The sequence below is a fragment of the Sapajus apella genome, unplaced genomic scaffold (genome assembly GCF_009761245.1).
Source record: "Sapajus apella isolate SASKATOON/1434 unplaced genomic scaffold, GSC_monkey_1.0 scaffold22, whole genome shotgun sequence".
Classification (NCBI taxonomy): Eukaryota; Metazoa; Chordata; class Mammalia; order Primates; family Cebidae; genus Sapajus; species Sapajus apella.
The window spans coordinates 13990396-14010354 of record NW_022436962.1 but is presented as its reverse complement, the minus strand read 5'-3'; the positions used below and the strand labels follow the sequence as shown (position 1 = coordinate 14010354).

Genomic DNA, 19959 nt, shown 5'->3' with positions numbered 1-19959 from the left:
GATATATAAATGACCAATAAGCACATGAAAAGAAGCTTAACATCACTAGCTGCTGTGGAAATAGAAATCAAAACCACAATGAGATGGCAAGTCATACTCACTAGAAAGGTGATAATCAAAAAAGACACAGTAACAAATGTTAAGGAGGATATTGAGACACTGGAACTCTCATATGCTGCTGGCAGGCATGTAAAGTGGTGTAGTTACTTTGGAAATTAATTCTGCGATTTCTCCAACACGTTAAACATAGTAACCGTATGACCCAGCAATTTCGTTCCTAGGTATATACCCAAAAGAATTGAAAATGTGTTCACATAAAAACTTGCCCATGAATGTTTATAATAGCCAAAAAGCAGAAACAATCCAAATGCCCATCAACTGATGAATGGATAAATGAACTGTGATATATCCATACAGTAGCATAGCATTCAAATTAAAAAGAATGACGTACTGATACATGCCACAACATGGATGAACTGGAAAACATGTTAAGTGAAAGAAGCTAGTCATGGAAGGCCGCATATTGTATGATTTTAACTTACATGCAAATCTATAGAGATAGAAAGTAGGTTAGCAGTTGCCTGGGGCAAGGGACTTGGGGATAAATGGAGAATAACCAGTAATGAGTATGGGATTTCTTTGGGGAGGAATATATTCTAAATTTAGATTGTAGTGATGGTTGTACAACTCTGTAAATATATGAAAAACCACTGAATTTTGCACTTTAAATGGATGCATTTTATGGTGTATGAATTATATGTTAACATTTTAACAAGAGTACATACTGTATGATTCCATCTATATAAAATTCTGGAGAATGAAGGCTAATCTGTGGTGACGGAAGGGAAATCAGTGGTTGTTCGGGGATGGTAGGTGGAAAGCAGGTAGGGATGGAGGGAGGGATTACAAAGAGGCATGACAAAACTTTTGGGGGTGATGGATATGTTCACTATTTTGATGGTGGTGATGGTTTTATTGGTGTATATAGGTCAAAACATAGCAAATTGTATACCTGAAGCATGTGTAGTTTATTATATATCAATAATAACTCATCTTTTAAAAAGCCAGAGCAAAAATATGTGAAATTTGGCAAATATTCATTAAATACTGTTATAGTGTTAGATCCTATGGATACAATGGCAAGGAAAAGATGGGTTCAGCCTTTAAGCAACTCACACTGTCAGGGAACAGGCAAAGAAAGAAGCACATGATTCCAAAGTGGTATAATCTGAGTTCTATAGAAATATACCTGGTAAATCATGGTCACACTCATGGTGGGAGAAGGTGTTTAGGAAGGTTTCTTAGAAGCAGTGGCTCTTGAGCTCAGCATTGAGCAATGGAAGTTAGAGAAGGTGGGGTTTTGTAATAACATAATGGTCCTTCTTCCTAATGCGAATGGAGGGGGAGCAGTAGTAGCACACAGCACATACTTGTTATGTCTCAAAGGGGACTTGATTTTATTCTTACCATATTAAAGCTATGTTTTTTCCCCAGGAGCCACATCACAGTGAAGCAGATTGTTGTACTAACAATAAGTGCAAAACAAGGATATAACATCCTTCACTGCCCTCTGCAGACTTGCTATTATTTAATTATTCGTGATTATTTATTCAAGGTCTGTCCTTCCTGCTCTATTTTTCGCTCTGTGAGGACCAGGTCTGAGTGTTTGTTCACCATCCTGTCCTTGGCAGGTAGCATAGTGCTTGGCACATAGCAGAGCTTGATAAAGATCATTGACTGATTGGCTTGGATTTTGACTGGTATGGAGCACATAGGCATGCATTTGACTAGGGACCTCAGGCATGGCTCCAACTTTTTATGACAGGAAGTATAAAATGAAGCAGTGCAACTCCCTCGTGACCCACTGCCTAGCCTCCGCTGCTATCTGTGTCTTAGCTCTGGCCCTGGGCCATGCCAGCTCCCATCCACCCTAGCCCTGTCTCCCACACGTTTCTCCTAGTAGCTTGGTATTAGGGGGCTCTTTCTTTGCATCCATGCCCCAGAGGCTGCAGGTGTGAGGGTCTCCTGAGAAGAGCCAGGGCAGTCTGCACTGGGGAGGGGCAGCTCTGGCCATTGGTTTACTCTGAGCAAGCTGAGCATTCTGGAACCCTGGCTCAGGGACCACTCACATGTTATTTCTTCTCCTGCTCCTCCTCCTCACCTCTAGCACTTCTCTATGCCACCATCTTCGGGAATGTGACGACCATTTTCCAACAGATGTATGCTAACACCAACAGATACCATGAGATGCTCAACAGTGTTCGGGACTTCCTGAAGCTCTACCAGGTGCCAAAAGGACTGAGTGAGAGAGTCATGGATTATATTGTGTCCACCTGGTCCATGTCCAGAGGCATTGACACAGAGAAGGTAAGGAGGGTGAGGAGCTCAGGGAAACCATTCGTTTCTTGGTTTCCCTGGGCTGGGGGGAGGGGGCGGGTAGATGCTTGCCTAGGGCAGTGGCTCCCAAACCTGCCTGTTCAGAATTCGCTTGAGTGCTTTGGGATTCCAGGTCCTACCTCCAGAGGTTTTGGTTGCTTCTGGATCAGCCTTACTCCAAGACCAACAATCAAAAACCACTATTTAAGAAATTAGAAAGGCAGGGTGTATTTCCTGGAGAAGAGAGGAGCTGGAAGTCTAACTGTCCAGGGTAGAATTTCCCAAACTTGGATGATGATATGAATCAAGGCCATGACTGGGGAAGGGAGATCAGTATCGCCAATTTTCTTTTTACCCCAGCCTTGAAGATAGCACATCCCTGTTACTGATCTTGTTTTTATTCAAACTTTTGATATTTTGTTCATCATAGATTTTTTGCCTTAACCTTGCTTTTAAAAAAATAAACTCTGATTTATCTTGATTACCGGTTTTCTTGGCATACCCATAAATTGTGTGCCCAAGGCTGTTGCCTCACTCAGTTCACCCTCATCTTGACCCTGATAAGAATCCCATGATGTCAGGCCCAACGCAGCAGCTCATGCCTGTAATCCGAGCACTTTGGGAAGCTGAGACAGGTGGATCACTTGAGGTCAGGAGTTTGAGACCAGCCTGGCCAACATGGCGAAACCCCGTCTCTACTAAAAATACAAAAAATTAGCCCAGCATGGTGGCATGTGCCTGTAGTTCCAACTAATCAGGAGGCTGAGGCAGGAGAACCGCTTGAACCTGGAGACACAGGCTACAGTGAACCAAGATAGCGCCCCGCAATCCAGCCTGGGTGACAGAGTGAGACTCTTTCTCAAACAGAGAATCCCATGATATCGTCATTAAAAACAATCTCAGCCTCCATCCCAGATCTGTGGAATGAGAACTTGAGGGAGGTGAAGGAGCATTTTTAACAAGCACCCTTAAAAACAATCCCAGCCATCACCAGATGTGTGGAATGAGAACTTACGGAAGTGAGGGAGCATTTTTAACAAGAGCCCAGGCAACCCTATTCATCAGACAAGTCCGAGAAACAGTAATTAAGAGTTTGTGCCTTAATCATCAATTGATTTGACCAGAGCATCAATTAGGCATCGCTCTAATTATTTGTTTTCCCACCTGTAAAATGGAGAAGGTGATAAATTCCTGTTGTTCTCTAAGAGTTGTATTATTCTAGATGCATTTCAGTAGAGTGATGAAAATTTGGTGGTACTGGAAATAATAGAGAAACCATACAGTGGACTTCCTGTTATTCACTTATGAATTTTCTATGCATATTTTCTATAAGCAAAGAGTTAATCTCAGATCCATTGAGATTATTCGTTCTCTGCTTCTCAGTCTTCATCAACTCTTTTTCCTCTCCAGTCTGTAAGTACTCAGGGCATACTCATTTCCTTTGACTGTTACAGTGAGGAAAACAGAAAGATAACACTATTGCAAAAATACCTAATGACACATTGCAAACCAGATTCAACTGGCTTTGGGATCAGCTATTTATGTTCCTGTCTTCCTTCGTTAGAATTTCAGTTGAGAGTTGACCGTTTAAAAGGAAAAATTGAACTGAATTTAGTCCTCAACTTGAAAGGAACATTACTTTGGTTTTGCTATGTGTCGTAATACCCACAACACCACTACTACAACCTCAGCTACCATTTCTTGAACATGCATTAAGTGCAGATATTTGTTGTGCTTCTACATGCCTGGTCCTGCACTAGTGTCTCATTTAGGTTCCACAGCAACCCTGTTTTCCCTGTTGAAGGGGGTAAGAACAAGATATCCGATTCATTTTACTAACTGCCCTGGTCACAGAGTAAAGAATGACAAAACCAGGATTTTAACACCATTTTGTCTGACTTCAAAGCTTATGCTTTTCCTAGTATTATTTTTAAACAATTTAAAGCATGTACTGGAGAGAAGGATGAGTCCAGAGTCATTCTGCTTTCTCGGATGGGCAGGGCATCGGCTGCAGCTGAACTTAGTCACTGGCTTTGCCAACCATCTGCCCCAACTACGCCTGTTGTTTCTGCTGTGTTCTCTCAATAATGCCTGTAGGTTCTGTGGATTCCTGGCAGCTGATGGAGCAGAAAGGAACTTTGATCTCTCTGCCCTAGGGCTCCTTTTCCCAGGCACCGGGATGCCTTTGTAAGTCTGGTTGTCTGGAAAGAAGCCCTTCCCCACCCTCACTGTAGGGCCGGCTGGGCAACTGCCCATGGGAGACAGCACTGTCAGCATTTGCTCTCTCTTCCCCTCCCTGCAGATCTGCCTTCACTTTCCTGGAGGGCTTTGGGATTTGCCCCAGGTCCTGGTCCAGATGGAAGAGAGAATAGTCATGGACTCAGCTGTGGCAACTCACTCCGGAACCCAGTCGGGCCTGGGCTGGCTGCTCCTCTGGGCGGGAGCTTGTGGCAGGCAGCTGAGGGGGAGAGAACCAGTCCCGTCGTCCTATACCTCTCCGCATCTGCCCCTCCCCTCCCATTTGGTCAGAATGGTCAGTGATAACCAGGGAGCCAGGGCATGGCAGTGGCAGTGCTGGGATACCCCAGTTTTGCCAGCTATTCACTGGTGACTTTGAGCACATCACTTGCCTTTCCCCAAGTGTGTTTATATGTCTGTAGCACATGGAAACATGATCTTTAAGACTAGGGACCTCTAAAGCCCTTTTGGCTGTGATCTTCTGGACTTCAAAGACTCCCTGAAATTGCTGCTGCTGCTGTGATGACAGTATCAAAAATGAGATCTCACAGGCAATGAACACTTGTATGTGTCAGGCATTAAGCCAGGACGTTCCACAGAACAGCTCATGGAATCCTCAGAATTCCATATGCAGTTTCCAAAAAATGAAGGCATGGGGAGAGGAGCTAAGTATTGCGTCGCATTCACGCATCTGAGCGCGGAAGCTCGAACTTGAACCCAGTTCTACCTGATCCTAATGCCTCTTCTCTTACCCGGGACTCCTGTACTGCCAGCTTGAAGGAGATTCCACAGCGACATCTTCCTTTGGCCTTTGAAAGCTTCAAGGAAGAGCAAGGATGGTCTCTTCTCAGAACCAAGCAGTAGGAAAGGTGGCCGAGGGGTACTGCGGGGTCTCAGAGTTGAGACCTCCCCACTCCACCCAGAGAAGGGAGTTCCAGACGTCCCACCCACCTCAGTGTAGAGCCAATAGATAGGAAATGACTGATGGCTGTGCCAGTCTACGATTTCTCCCCTCCAGGTTCCCTCACCTGCTCACACTGTACTCTCTTTTGGCCCTGGGAATAGTACCCATGAATAAAACTTTGTCTCCATGCCAAGGCCTCATTCACTGGCAGCCTATTCCAGGAGAACAGTAAAGTCTAGCCCAGGGGAAACCAAATATTTAAAGGTAACTCACCTGGAGAATAAATCTTTGTTCCAAACTACTGGGCACAGTTTTGACATGACATGTGAATGCTCCCCATTACCTAGTGATCTGCTTGGAGAGCAGAGGAACTAAATTGAATCTGGATTTCTGCAGGAGTCTTTTTTGTTGTTGTTTTGAGATGGAGTCTCACTCTGTTGCCCAGGCTGGAGTGCAGTGGCACGATCTCCGCTCACTGCAACCACTGCCTCCCATGTTGAAGCCATTCTCCTGCCTCAGCCTTCTGAGTAGCCAGGATCATAGGCATGTGCCACCATGCCTTGCTAATTTTTGTATTTTTAGTAGAGACGGGGTTTCACCATGCTGGTCAGGCTGGTCTTGAATTCCTGACTTTGTGATCTGCCTGCCTCAGCCTACCAAAGTGCTGGGATTGCAGGCATGAGCCCACTGCACCTGATCAGGAGTCTTGTTTTTAATGAGCCTAATAGAGGTAAATCCTTAGTAAGTGCTCTGCCCAAGCATTGGCACTCTGAATTTTCCTCTCTGCCTTGGGCTCTTCTGCATCTGTATTCCCAGAGGGCATGCTCACTGGCTGGGCATCCTGCAAGCCCAGATCAAGAATGCAGAGGTAGACAGAGAAAGGGCATCTGTGCTTACTGAATCCCCTACCTTGGCCAGGCTTTGTCCCAGGCTGTGTACTGGTAGATACAATTTCATTTAATTCTCACAAGTGAGTGTTAACAGTCTGCATTTTACAGGAGAAACAGAAGTGCCACCTGGAGGGGAAGGAGCTGGGACTTCAACTCTTTGATCTCTTTCCACTGCTGTACCTCCAGGGAGAGCACAGGGGCACCAGAGGGGGTGGGGATGTAAGTGAAGCCTTTAGGGGTGAGGTGAGATTTGAGTTGGACTTTGAAGGAGGCTGAAAGTCTTCCAAATTTGGGGATAAGCACCAGATTTAGTGGCAAATGGCTTGTGCTAAGGCAGAGAAGCAGGGTGGGAAATTGTGCAGAACCTCAAGAAAAATGTCGTCACTGAACATGTTTGATTTTATGCCCCTAGCTTTGCTCATAAGCTAGGATGGGAGACTGGATTATTTTAGAAATACTTCTGATTTCTCTGAAGAAGTCTGATTGAAGGTGTACATACTTAATGCTTGCTGTGCAAGGGGCCATGCAATGGTTTATTGCAAACATTTAGTCCAGAGAAATATTTCTCCCTCTAGAAAAGCCTGTGAATTTTTAATTTTTCCAGAAGATGAGACCTGCATAGCCTCCTACAGTTTCCAGTTTGCTTGAATTCCGAGATGCTGCCGAGATGTTGATAATAAAATTACAAGCCTGTTGTTTTGGACAGCCGCCTAATATAGGAATTGGTTGGGATCTAAACTAGGCTCTAATGTCAAGCTCCCTAGTTTGAAACCCCAGCTGTGCCATTTCCTGCCTGTGCAATTTTTGGCAAGTTATTTATCTTCCCTGTGCCTCAGTTTTCTCATCTGTAAAATGATATAATAATAGCACTTATACAGTTTATGGGAGGATTAAATTAGCCAATGTACGTAACAGTTTAAGTAAATTCCCAACCCCCGTTCAACTTTGCCTATCCTTCTTTCCTTTTTTTGTTTTAAGTACTTGCTGCTACGTTTTATTTTGCTTATTAGTTGTCTCCTCCCATTAGATGGTAACTTATACCAGAGCAGGGATGTTTGTCTTTTCTGTTTTTTTTTTTTAATGGCTTCATCCTCAGCCTAGGATGCTGCCTAGCATACCATAATGTGTTTGATAAGTATTAAACGGGTGAATGATTCTAAAGTGCTTAGCAATGCCTGCCACTCAGTAAGTGCTTAGTAAATGTTGCTTTATATCTGTCTTTAAGTAACACCCTGTATTCAGTCCATCAGCAGATCATGTCAGTTCTGCATTAAAAATATCTTCTAAATTTAAGTGCTTCTCACTGGTTCTTCTGCCATCATCCCAAAGTTCCCCTCTCCTCTCTCACCTGGACAGCTGCAGGAGGGACCTAACTGGGTTCCTTGACTAGACACTTGCCACCCTCTCTAGCATCACTCTAGTTTCAGTGATCTTCAGATGTAAGTCCGGTCATGACACTCCCCTGCTCAAAAATCCTCCAGTATTTCCCAATCGTATTCGGAATGAAACCCAAGGCTTCTCACAGCCTAAAAGCCTCTTGCGCTTGGTGCTGTCTCTGATCCTCATTTCCTGCCCCTTTGCCCTCACTCCTTTTGGCTGTTGCTCTGGCTCTCTTAGGACCTTTGTGTTTGCGATCCTGCTGGAATGTTCTTCCACATCACTCACTCTGGCACTTATACAGGAGTCAGCTTAAATATCACCTTTCCAGAGAAGCCTTCTCCGACCACTGTTCAACAGGAGTCCCACTTACTCCCAGTGCTGACTCTCAGGCCCTTGTCCTGAACATTCAGCACAGATTTCTTTTTTAGATACCACCTCTCTCATCTATAAGAATATGAGCTCCACAAGGGCAGTGACTTTGGCTAGGGGAGTGCAGTCTGGTGCAGTAAATGTTGCTCCTCCCCCTGGAGTGCTGAAGGATGTGGACTGAAGGCTACAGTGAGGACCCTCATACTGTTTTTTTGTTTGTTTGTTTGTTTGTTTTTCTGTGCCCGGCTAGGTCCTGCAGATCTGCCCCAAGGACATGAGAGCCGACATCTGCGTGCATCTGAACCGTAAGGTGTTCAAGGAGCACCCAGCCTTCCGGCTGGCCAGTGATGGCTGCCTCCGGGCGCTGGCCATGGAGTTCCAGACGGTGCACTGTGCCCCAGGAGACCTCATCTACCATGCAGGAGAGAGCGTTGACAGCCTCTGCTTCGTGGTCTCTGGCTCCCTGGAGGTGATCCAAGATGATGAAGTGGTGGCCATCCTAGGTAGGTGTTGGCTTTGATGGATGGGCAAAGGTAACCGGGCTTGCTTTAGCTACTGGGCAGCTCAACGCCACTGCCACGTTCAGCCAGAGATTGCTCCACAGGGCAGGGCCAATTGCTCATATTCACTTATCTATCCAACAAACAAACAGTGAAAGCCTGTTTTGGGCCAACTGCTGTTTGATGTCCATGGAGTATTTCAGTAACAAAAATGGGTTTTGTCCTCAAGGGTCTCCCAGTCTAGTGTAGAAGATGAACAAATAAGCAGACATTTGCAGTACAATGGGAGGGCACATCTAAGTCGGTGTTCAAGTGGGAAGGCTTCCTGTGCCTATGCTGAAACTTAAAAATTGAGAATGAGTTAGCATGGAGAAGAGAAGGGATGAAATATCCTAAAATGAGGGGTTAGCATGTGTCAAATCCTTGCAGAGGGAGAAATTCATGACTCACTGGGGGAACTACAAATTATTCTAGTGTGGCTAGAGCCACAGAACAAGAAGGGACATTGGTGAGAGATCAGACTGGGGAGGGAGTGAAGTACTAGGCAGATCATGGCAGGCTCTGGAAGCCACTTAGGGGACTTGAATTTTATTTGGGGGAGCCAATGAAGAGCTGAAAGCAGGGGAGAGGCATGATGAGATTTGTACTTTAGAAAGATGACAGTAGTTGCAGCTTGGGGAGTGGATTGAGGGGGGAAGGCTGGGGTAAGGAGGCCAGGTGGGAGGCATGTTATCTAGAGGCAAGTTGATGGTGGCCTGAACTAATATTGTGGCAAGCAGATGGAGAGAAGCAGATGGAGTTGAGATATTTAAGAAGTAGGATCACTGGAACTCGATGACAGATTTGCTGTGGCGGGGAAGGAGGAGTCAACGAGGACTATAGGTTTCTCACATGGATAGCAGGGAAGCTGGCACACCATCCACAGTAATAGGGAGTGTGGGAGGAGGAGCAGGGACATGGGAGAATGTGCTGGTATTTGGGACATTAAGCGTCAGTGGCTTTTAAAAAATGTGTCTGGTTTTCTGAGCTAGCTAGAGAACAGCTCTTTACTGGGGTCATGTATCTAAAGGGGCAAGCCACCGTCATAATAATAGCTATCATTTATGGTCATCTACTCTGTGCCAAGCATTTGACACATAGACACTCATTTCAACCTTATAGTAACCCTGTGAAATGGCTTTATTATCCCCATTTTGTAGATGAGACAGTTAAAGTTCAAAGAGGTTAAGGAAATTTCCTCATGGCTGGTGAGGTCCATGGAGCCAACATTCTGAAGTCCCTCTGACTCCAAAACCTCTGCTTCAATCCATTTTGTAATGCTACAGTTCTGATGGTAATTAACGTAGTATGCTGACCCATTAAGTTGCCAGATACTGGTAGACATTGTAGACATGTGTTTTATCTTTTACAAATGATTTATTAGAAAACTGAGGCTGAAGTTAGAATTGAGATTCAAACTACATAGAGATATAGATACTATTGAAAGACAGAAGAAGAAAAGAAAAGAAAGAGAAGGAAAGAAGAAAAGAAAGAAAAAGAAAGAGAAAGAAGGAAAGAAAGAAAAGAAAGAAAGAAAAAGGAAAGAAAGGAAGCAAGGAAGGAAAGAAAAGAAAGGCCCCAACTTTGTTCCTGCTTGACTTTGGAGTACATGATATGTAGCCTCCTTCTTGTTTTCTGGCCCAAAGCCAACTGACTCTCTTGATTACATTTTGCTTAGTTTAACCCAAGGATGATTCATATTCCTTCAGCATACACTGACAGAGGGTCAAAGCGAGAGTGGGATAGAAATTGGGTAGGGAGGTTGGGTACAGTGGCTCATGCCTGTAATCCCAGCACTTTGGGAGGCTGAGACGGGTGAATCTCTTAAGTCCAGGAGCTTGAGACCAGCCGGGCAACGTGACAAAACTGTGTGTCCACAAAAGCACAAAAATTAGATGGGCATGGTGGTATATGCTTGCGACCCCAACTACTCAGGAGGCTTAGGTGGGAGGATCAGTTGAGCCAGAGGCGGAGGTTGCAGTGAGACATGATCACATCACTGCACTCTAGCCTGAGGCCCAAGTGACAGAAGGAGACCATGTCTCAAAAAACAAAACAAAAAAACCCAAACAAAATAAAACAAAAAAACAGGCAAAAAGAAATTGGGTAGGGAATGGAGGCTGAACCTGTTTGCCAAAGTATCCGTGGATACCAGAGCCCATGGTATCCATTGAACTCTGCGGACCAGAGTTACTCTGTTCCTTACCCCCTTAACACAGAGAAGTGAAATTTGACTGTATATAAATAAGACACATGAAGGTAAAAACCATTGCATTAGTGTATCTGATATGAAAGGACATTTTTCTGTACCTTTAATACTCATCAATTTCCTCGATAAAGATGACTTTCTTCTTTATCAAGGAAAACAGCCATGTTTTTAGGTTTGCCTGGCTGAGATGAGCACCTATTAACTAGTGAGCAATCCTTTAAGTTTGAATTTGAATTAACCCTTTAATAAAGGGCATCTTTCACTCACCTTCCCACTGATAACTTGCCGTATGCCTTTCCATGCTCAGGGCATCCTTCATGACCTCCCATAAAGAGCTGCATTATTAGGACTTGGTTTGAACACCTAGACCTAGGCATGGAGGCATGACGGAGCTGAAGAGGGGTGGGGAAGGCAAACAGCTTCCTAGTCCCTTCTCATTTTTTTTTATCCTGGGCTTCTTGTGAGGAAGAAACCAGCGCTTGATGTATTGTTGAATTATTTGACCTTGTTGACTGCTTCTCTACATCTAGCCCTCTACTTTGGGCCCTCCCGGGCATTCTGCCTGCTCTAGTTAGCAACGTGGACAGGATCTCTGAAATAGCTCAGCAGCTTTGGATTCAAGTGGTTGTTGCCTTCAAGCTGTCCACACTAGAAAAAGCTTCTCCACTTCGTCTCTAGGAGCCAGATTGGGTCTGAAAAGTAGGTCCAAGCTCAATATTCTAAATAACTTATCAGATTTCAAGGGGCTCTTATTCTCTAAAATGTTGAGACAAGTCCTTTGAGTAAACCTGAGCTCTGGACTAAGAGGCATAAGTGATTCCAAGCTGTTTGCTCCCTGGAAACTTTTTTTTTTCTTGTTGTTTTTCTATAATTAGCATATCTTTTGGTCAGTGGACTGAAATCAGTTTGTTCTTGCAAGGGGTTTGAAGCATCAAATGGGTATTCTAACTATATTGTCTGTTGATGCCTTTCAATACAATCCAAGCAAAATGCATTGAACACCTGCTGTCTATCAGGCACTGCCATGGAGGGGGGATATAGCTATGGACCAAACATTAGTCCAGCCTCCAAGGAGCTGCTACAAGTGGAGGGGACTGACAGTGGAAAGACAGCCATCACTCTGCATGATTAGCATTGCCATAGAGAGAATGCAGGTATTCTAGAGGATCATTGGATGAGCAACTATTGAGCAGCTACTGTATATCCAGTGCTTTAAAGAGGACAGAAAATATCCAGGTAATCACAAGCAAAAGTCTTTAGAAAAAAACACCAGAGGTCATCCATCTCGTTCTCTTGCTCTCTGGTGCCTTATTATCAGTTCTCTCATTTACATTCTGCTAATTCGCCTCCTCCATCCAGTTCTAATATTCCACTCACATTCTCTGTTTAATTTTAGCACAAATCCCAAGAACAAAGAAAAGAGTCAGTACTCATAACTGAGTGTGTTTAGTGTGTTAAAAATAAAGCCCTTTCTAAGGAAAGTCTTTTAAAGAAGGGTATTTTTCAAACTTTTGTGACTGCAACTTGCCACATGAAATGTATATTGCATTGCAAATGAATACATATACAAGTGCACACACAGTTATACACAGAATCTGATACTTCTCATGCTATGTGAGTTGCAACCTGGTATTTTCTATGAGATTATGTTCTCTTTCATTTAAAATAAATGACCATCTTGACCCGCTAAATGGCTATCCTGACCTGATCACAGTCTGCAGTTTAAAAACGTGGTCCCACAAACCTAGATGATATTCTCTGAGGACAGAGAACATATCAGAAATCTCTATGATCTCCTTTCCCTTCACTATTCTCTTTGCCTTAATTTTGCATGAAATTCTTCTTACATCCTCTTAGAGTTATCTTAGAAATCACTTAATGGTTTCTCAGATCTAGTTTCTTGTCTCCTTGAAATAAATTCAGGTTTTTCACATGTGCGTTTTATTCATTAGATTTTAAAAACTAATTTTCTTTTAATTTTTTATAGATATCAGTATTAAAAGGTAGAGGTACCATTTTTTCCCTACCCAAGTCGTACTAGTAGCATCTGCATGTAAGTAGTTATCTGGGTCTTCTGTGTTACGGTGTGACTCACCAACACGGATGAGTCATGGACGAGCATCAGGGCTGTGCGTAAGTGTGTTAAGTATCTCCTTGCATTTCGATCTTATAAGTGCAGTATTTATATGATCCCCTTCACTGTGATTTAATGTCCCCTTAGAAATGTTTATAGGTTTTGCATTTTAATATTTAATTTGTGTTTTCATTATGGATCATCTTGTGTTTTTCCATTTTGTGGATTTTTTTTTTTTTTTAATTTTCTTGGGGCAAACAGGACTATTTCGGCCAGGCTGCATCAAGCAGTAAAGAGTGCTGAAGCTAGAGGTTTCACTGTAGTCCCGGTTCTACAATAACTCCTTACCGGAATTGCCACTAGTTGGTTAAGAGTCTTCAGAGGACTCCTATGTTTCTACTAAGCCTATCACATTGCATCAATTGCATGCTTACTCCCCACTCTCCTGGGAACCCCAGACCCTTTGATTTTATATATCCATGTCTAGCACATGGAAAGCACCAGAGGTTATTTACTGAATGGAATGCAAATGAAAGCAAGGCGGAGGTTTGGCTGTGAAGAGCCCCATAGTCCACAGTAAGAATTTATCTTGAGGGGATAAGGACCCAGAGAGAGTTTTAGAAAGGCGATTGACAGGAAGATTTGGGTTTCACAAATACATAGGCATGGAGACCAGCGGAGAGGCTCAGAAAAAATGGTGAGCCCCTGATTAAGGAAGTAGAAGGAGACCGAGAGTCCAGAGATATCAGGGGAGGGAGAACCTCTGGGATGTGGGAGGTGAGGAGAGAGAATCGTTTCTGGCAGCCACTGGAGAAGTCAGCAGAGTCAGAGGAGGGGGAAGTAGAGGAGAAAAGCAGATGGGTCTATTTTGTTCAGTTTGCAGTATCTTTTTGGAATAGGTTCAGGCATGGGTCTTGGCTACAGGAACTCTTCTTGATTTGTGGATGTGCCAAAGTCTGCCAAGAAATGGGAACAGCCATGGAGAAGATTGATGAGCAGGCCCTGGCTCACATGGCACAAATCTTACTTGCAGTCCTGTCACTGTTGAGTTAGGATTTACACGTACATAAAGACATAAATGTTTGTTCATGGATGAAATCATCTTTATTTTAATTTTTTTTTTAGTAGAATACCTCCTCGTCACAGTTCCTAATTTGGAAGGTACTCTCATTTTTGCTTAGTTAGCTTCTTTGGGTTCATCGACATTTGACTATTACTGCAGGATCTATTTATTTAGCAAGCCAGAGCATAACATGATCTTAATCTCTTTGGGGATACAGAGAAAATTTTTGTCTTAGAGGAATGTTCTATTATATGTGGTGAGACAAATGCATGGCTAGTGTCAAGTCAGTGAGTACCTTTTTCTGTAGACTTCTTGGAGTGAGCAGGGAAATGCTCGTGGAGGAAGTAGAAGCTCAACTGGGTTTAGAAGGACAAGTAGGAATTTAGTAGGCTGAGTCTGAAAGTGGGAAGGGCAGCCTGGGCCACCCGAGGTATTAGAGAATACGTGGGTATGTATGCGGCATGTTCAGGGACTAGCGTGAGAAAAGCAGACTGAGCAGCCTTTCCATGTGGCCAGTGGTTCTCAACTAGAGTGAGCACAAGACCCAGCTGGGAAACTTGTTCATCATGCCAAGCCCCAGTTGTTCCCCATAGGTTCTGAATCTGTGGCCCTAGCCCCAGAGGGGATTCCATGCATGTGGGTGGAGGACTGGGCTTTGAGAAACATTGCTTTAGGCAGTCACTGCTTGATATTTTTTTTGTGTGTGGAATGGAGTGAAGTGTGAACATGGGGAAGGAAGTAAGGCAGGGATGCCCTGGGTAGGAGACCTTTTATTACCTTAACCTAAACCTCATGGAATGATCAATTCTCCACTTTTTTGAACTACCACATGGCAGGATCACCTTCCCAGTAATCTGTTTAAGTGGTCAGGAGGGCCTAGCCTACCATAGAGGCTCTGTGTGGATGGAGTCAAGGTTTGGACAGGCAAGGTAGGGCATTCCAAATGGAAAAGATGGTGTGAGCTGAGGCCTAGGGAAGGAAAGTGTTGGGGGTGTTTCATAGCCACAAGACAGCTACTTGAGCTGTAGCTGAGAGCCCTGTGGGGCAGCCGTGTGATATGTATGGGGCTAGGGAAGCATATCAGGGCTAGTCTATTGATGAGGTTAAAGGTCAGCATGAGGAACTGGCAATGGAAACCACTGAAGGTGGTGAGTAGCAGAAATAAGGAGTGTTAATAAAAGGCAGTAAAAATGGAGACAGAAGTTGGGTTGCCAAATAAAATACCACATGCCCAGTTTAATTTGAATTTCATGTAAACAATACGTAATTTTTAGTGTAAATTTTACCCAAATGTTTTGTGGGATATGTTCATGAGTGAAATTATTCATTTATCTGAAATTTTATTTTAACTGCGTATCTTGTATTTTTATTTGCTAAATCTGCCAAACATAGTTGGGAGGGAAAGGTGGAGAAAACATCACGAAGCAGAGTCTGTAAGGTTGTAAGTAGGATGTGGGGAGCAAAGAGAGGGAAGGAGAGAGGTGATTCTGATGAGTTGGGAAATGGAGATGTCAGTGGTAGATCAAGTCAGGAGGAAGTGGTGATGAGAAAGAAAGTGATGAGCTTTATTTTGGCTTGTTACGTTGTTGCATTCATGGCCAATAGGATATCCAAGTGGAGAGCCCAGCAGTTACCTGGACCCTGTGGGCCTGGAATCAGGAAAGGAAGCCAGAGCTCAAGACAGGAATTTAGGATTCAGAGGAAGAAATATGAAATGTATATTTTTAAAATGACAGACACAGAACATATGATTATTTTTCTAAATGACCAAGTATTGCAGAGCATTTGAAAAGAATTGGGAAAGCCGTGGCTTGTTTCCGTGGCCTCAGCTACTCAGGAGGCTGAGGCCCAAGAAGGTGGAAGGATCATTTGAGCCTAGGACTTTGAGGCTGTAGTGCACTGTGATTGCACCTGTGAATAGCTACTGCACTCCAGCCTAGGCAACGTAGCAAGACTCTGTCTCTAAAAAACAGAAAGAAAGAAAGAATGGGAGTATAGCGATTCACAATGCTTATAAGGAATTTTAAGTGATATTGGAAATTTTAATGATAAGCAAAGTAAGTAAAATACAATTTTTAAATGCAATATGATCTCAGTTATGTGAGGGAAAAACATCCATAGATAAAAGCCCATAAGCGTCTTCATGAACATGTTATAGTGGATATCTTGTTTGTGAGGCTTTAGGATATTTTAATTTTTAAAAATATTTGTCTTTCAAATTGTCTTTAAAAGAGTATATGCTACTTTCCAAATGTGAAAAAATTTTGTTTTAATTTTCAAGTGGCTATTGAAAAAGTCAACATTATTTCAGATTTCACATTCGTTGGTTATTAGGATATAAAAGAATGATATTTTTCATATAGATGTCTTGCCAGCATTGATTTTTGTTATTTGCCAATTTAATCAGAAAAAATGGCATTTTTTTTGCATCTAGTACCCAACCCCTCCCTCTAAGAGTTCTTGAAAAGGAGATGGCAGGCAGTGAAGACAGAATGGCTTCTCTGACAAAGATCTAAAGCAACAATAAAGACACAATAATTTTGTATAAACCCTCATTATTTTAGAGGATTGCAGAAGGTACATCCTTCACAGAGATGCTTCCCAAGATTCTCGTGAGCTGAGTATGGAGAGGAGGGGTCTCCCACTTCGCTGCCATCACTGTGGTGCGTTGCTCCACATTGCTCCGGGGACTTGAATTTGCTAGGTAAATATTACTGCCACTGCCATATAATAATGTTGTTTGCTCATGCTTAGTACAGCGGGAGGAGGCTATGTGTAAGTGTCGCCCTAAACACTCCAACCAAGCATTAATACTCATACAGCTGTTCCATCATCTGAAGCAATTACATTAAGTCTGCACTTTTAGGAAGAAGTTATAATATGAATAATCTAGAACTTCAGAAATGCAAAACCACTTGTATCCGGTAATGCACACATTATCTGATTGGGGGAGGGTGGAGGTGGAGACCAGGTCTCCTTCCTAATTCTGTGTTTGCTTAAGTCATTTTAAAAATTGGTTTACAGTCTCTAAAGACACTGGCAGTTAGGAAAGTTGATTGATCCTTCTGCAGGAAATTTTCATAACTTTAATGTGCAGACAGAGGGAATGGTTGAATCGTAATTTATGGAAAATTAAGGCAGTTGTTATGATAATGATATGAAGCAGTTTTACAGGCATGCAAAATGTTTCCAATGTAATTTTAAGTGGGATAAAAGCAGAATATATAGCTATATATATATATAGTAACCTTAACTAGATCAAAATGCATATATGAGTAAAAGAAAGATGGAAAGTATACCAAAATGTTAACTGAAGTTTTCTGGATGGTAGACTTATTTGTAATTTTTATTGTCTATTTCTCAACATGTTTCAGTTATTTTCTATAACACACTTATATTCTTTTATAAATGATCAGAAGGGGAAAAAATAAAGCTCTCATTCACTAGCCGTCTCGGGAAATTATCACCTGTTTTCAGTGGAAGATTTGTGTTCTGTTTGCGTGGTGGAAAGATTTGGCTAGTTTCTTTTTGTCTAATTGCAGTAATGAAGAACAGAAGGAGAATTGTCATGAAGTTTCCAAACCATTGCTTTAACTTAACCATTTATAGCTGAGCCTCCATTCAGATAGAGGGGCCAGTCTTGTTTTCTCATGCTCAGCATGGGGGTCGTCAGCCTTCCTTGTGGAGGAAGCCAGCCAAGGAAGACTGATGACCCATATTTGGGCGAAGTTTTAATACTTTTAGGGACAGCATTTATGTCACAGGGTAATTTATAACATGCATTATCTTTAATTCTTTTTAAATTAGCCTGTACATTTTCAGCTTAGCATTAAGCTGAATTGCAGTGAATTACAGGAGTGTTTCTGAGCAGGTCAGCAGATTCCTTCTTCTTGAGTTAGGCTGACAATGTAGCTGCCTAAGGATACCCAGGTTCTTGCACTTGGACTGGGGACCCATCTTCTCCTCAAAGTCATCCAGCCTAACACATTCTAAGGACTACCTTACATTGTTCTGCTCAAACCCATGCTTTCATTGATGTCTTGATGTTTTCATTTTAGAAGCATGCCAGATACAGTGCCAGAGCTTGGAGATACAACAGTGGGTCAAATAGACGCACGTCTCATAAAGCCAGCCTTCTCAGCCAGGAAATAGACAAGTAAATATGCCTTTTACAGCATACAGCCAAGAGTTATAATAGGAGTAAGAACAGGATGCTGTGGGAATTTATATGACAGGCATCTAATCTAGCCCAGCTCTGAGAAGTCAAGGATGGCTTCCTGAGAGAGCTGATGTCTGAGCTGGATTCCCCCAGAGACAGCAGTGGCAGTGGGGGGTTGCAAAGGGAGATTAGAGAGTGACCATTCCAGGAATAGGGAGAAGCATCTAGAAAGGTTTTGGAGACACATCTGGAAAAAAAAAGTTCAATATACCTGGAACATAGCAGTCTCAAGAGAGTAGAGTAGGTGAGCAAGGCCTTGAGACTTGTTAAGGAATTTGGACTGAAGATAATGGAGAGCCAGTGAGGATTTTAAACCAGAAGAATGACAGAATCTCATTTGTGTTTAGAAAAATCATCCTGGCAGCTGTGTGGAGAATAGAGTAGAAAGGGCCAAGATAAAAGGCAGGGAAGATGCCGAGAGATGACAGTAGCCTAACCTGACTTTAAATAACCGTGGAAATGAGGAAAAATAGATTCAAGAGATATTTTATGTATACAATTATCAGAGCTTGGGCATCTATTTTGGATATGGAGATGAGCAAGAGGGAAAAGCCTGGAATGGCTTGGACGACTTCACTGGGGTGGGCAACATTGGAGGATGGGCAGGTTTCCCAGGAAGGAGGACCAGTTCCATTTTTAGATCTGTGGGTTTGGGCTGAGTGGAAGTAGCCAGTGGGAGGCTCTGGACTCAGAAGAAAGATCAAAGCTTGAGGTGAACATCTATGGAACATCACGCACTAGGTGGTAATTGAAGCCAGAGGAGAGGCTGAGAACACCCAAGGAAAGAAGGGAGGGAAAGAAGCAACAAGGTCTAGAGCACAGCCCCAAGGAGTACCCGCTTATAAGAGCCTGAGATGGATTTCCAGAAAAGGAGGAGAGACCAGGAGAGAGGGATGTAACAGAAGTCAAGGTGTGTGTTTGGGGGTGTGGTGAGGTGCAACAAATGGTCATTTTCAAGTATTACAGAACTATCGTTCATGAAATAGACAATGTCATGGATTGTAAGACACATTAATATTTTACGGCCCATTAAGAAACAATGCTGCCAGTTAAACTGCCATATTCCAATTTCAGAGCTAAAAAATGCTAAACAACACAAGTGTATACTAGAATCAAAGAAGTATGATTCATTGAGAACTACAAAGTGCCTTTTACACTTATCAGCAAAGGGGTTACTATTGACTATGGTGAGAGCAGCATCAGTGGAGTATGGGGGTGAGAAGCGGGATTAAGGTAGCCTGAGAAATGAAGAGGGATGGGTATTGGGATCCCGGGTGCCTAATAACTTGCATAGATTCCCCCAAGAGTTCTGAACCAAGAGAGAAAATAAGTATGATGGGTATAGGTCAAGGCATCACGTTTTATTTTCCAGAGACCTAATATTAGAGAATATGCTTTATATTTGCATCCAAGAAGTCTTCCTAATATTGAGACCCAGAATCAGACCCACCTCACGATGATGACCAGCACAAGCCTCTGCCTGTGTGGGTCTGCTCTGTAAATCTCACAGCACAGAAGGACAGAGAGAACATGCTTCTTACAGGCAGTTGATTCCCAAGGGGAGAGCAAGGGCCTGGCCTACACATGAGCATGCTCTCCTCTCAAACTTACCAGTCAGGTGAAGGTTCAGAACATGATGCAGCTGGAGCCTCCTTACCATGGACAGACATATCAGGGATGGGACAAAGTGTTTCTCCT

At 43.1% G+C, this 19959-nt stretch overlaps 1 protein-coding gene across 3 annotated transcripts in view; it reads left to right on the top strand.

The window, feature by feature from the left end:
- KCNH1 (potassium voltage-gated channel subfamily H member 1) overlaps positions 1–19959 on the top strand; it is a 455549-nt gene that overhangs the window by 322575 nt on the left and 113015 nt on the right. For all 3 annotated transcript variants that reach the window (XR_004272203.1, XM_032289132.1, XM_032289131.1), the window contains exons 8-9: positions 2168–2367; positions 8408–8660. Coding sequence is in view for 2 of the 3 variants with exons in the window: in XM_032289132.1 (XP_032145023.1) it covers positions 2168–2367; positions 8408–8660 (453 nt within the window). In the remaining variant the exon portion in view is untranslated. The remainder of the gene's footprint in view (positions 1–2167; positions 2368–8407; positions 8661–19959) is intronic.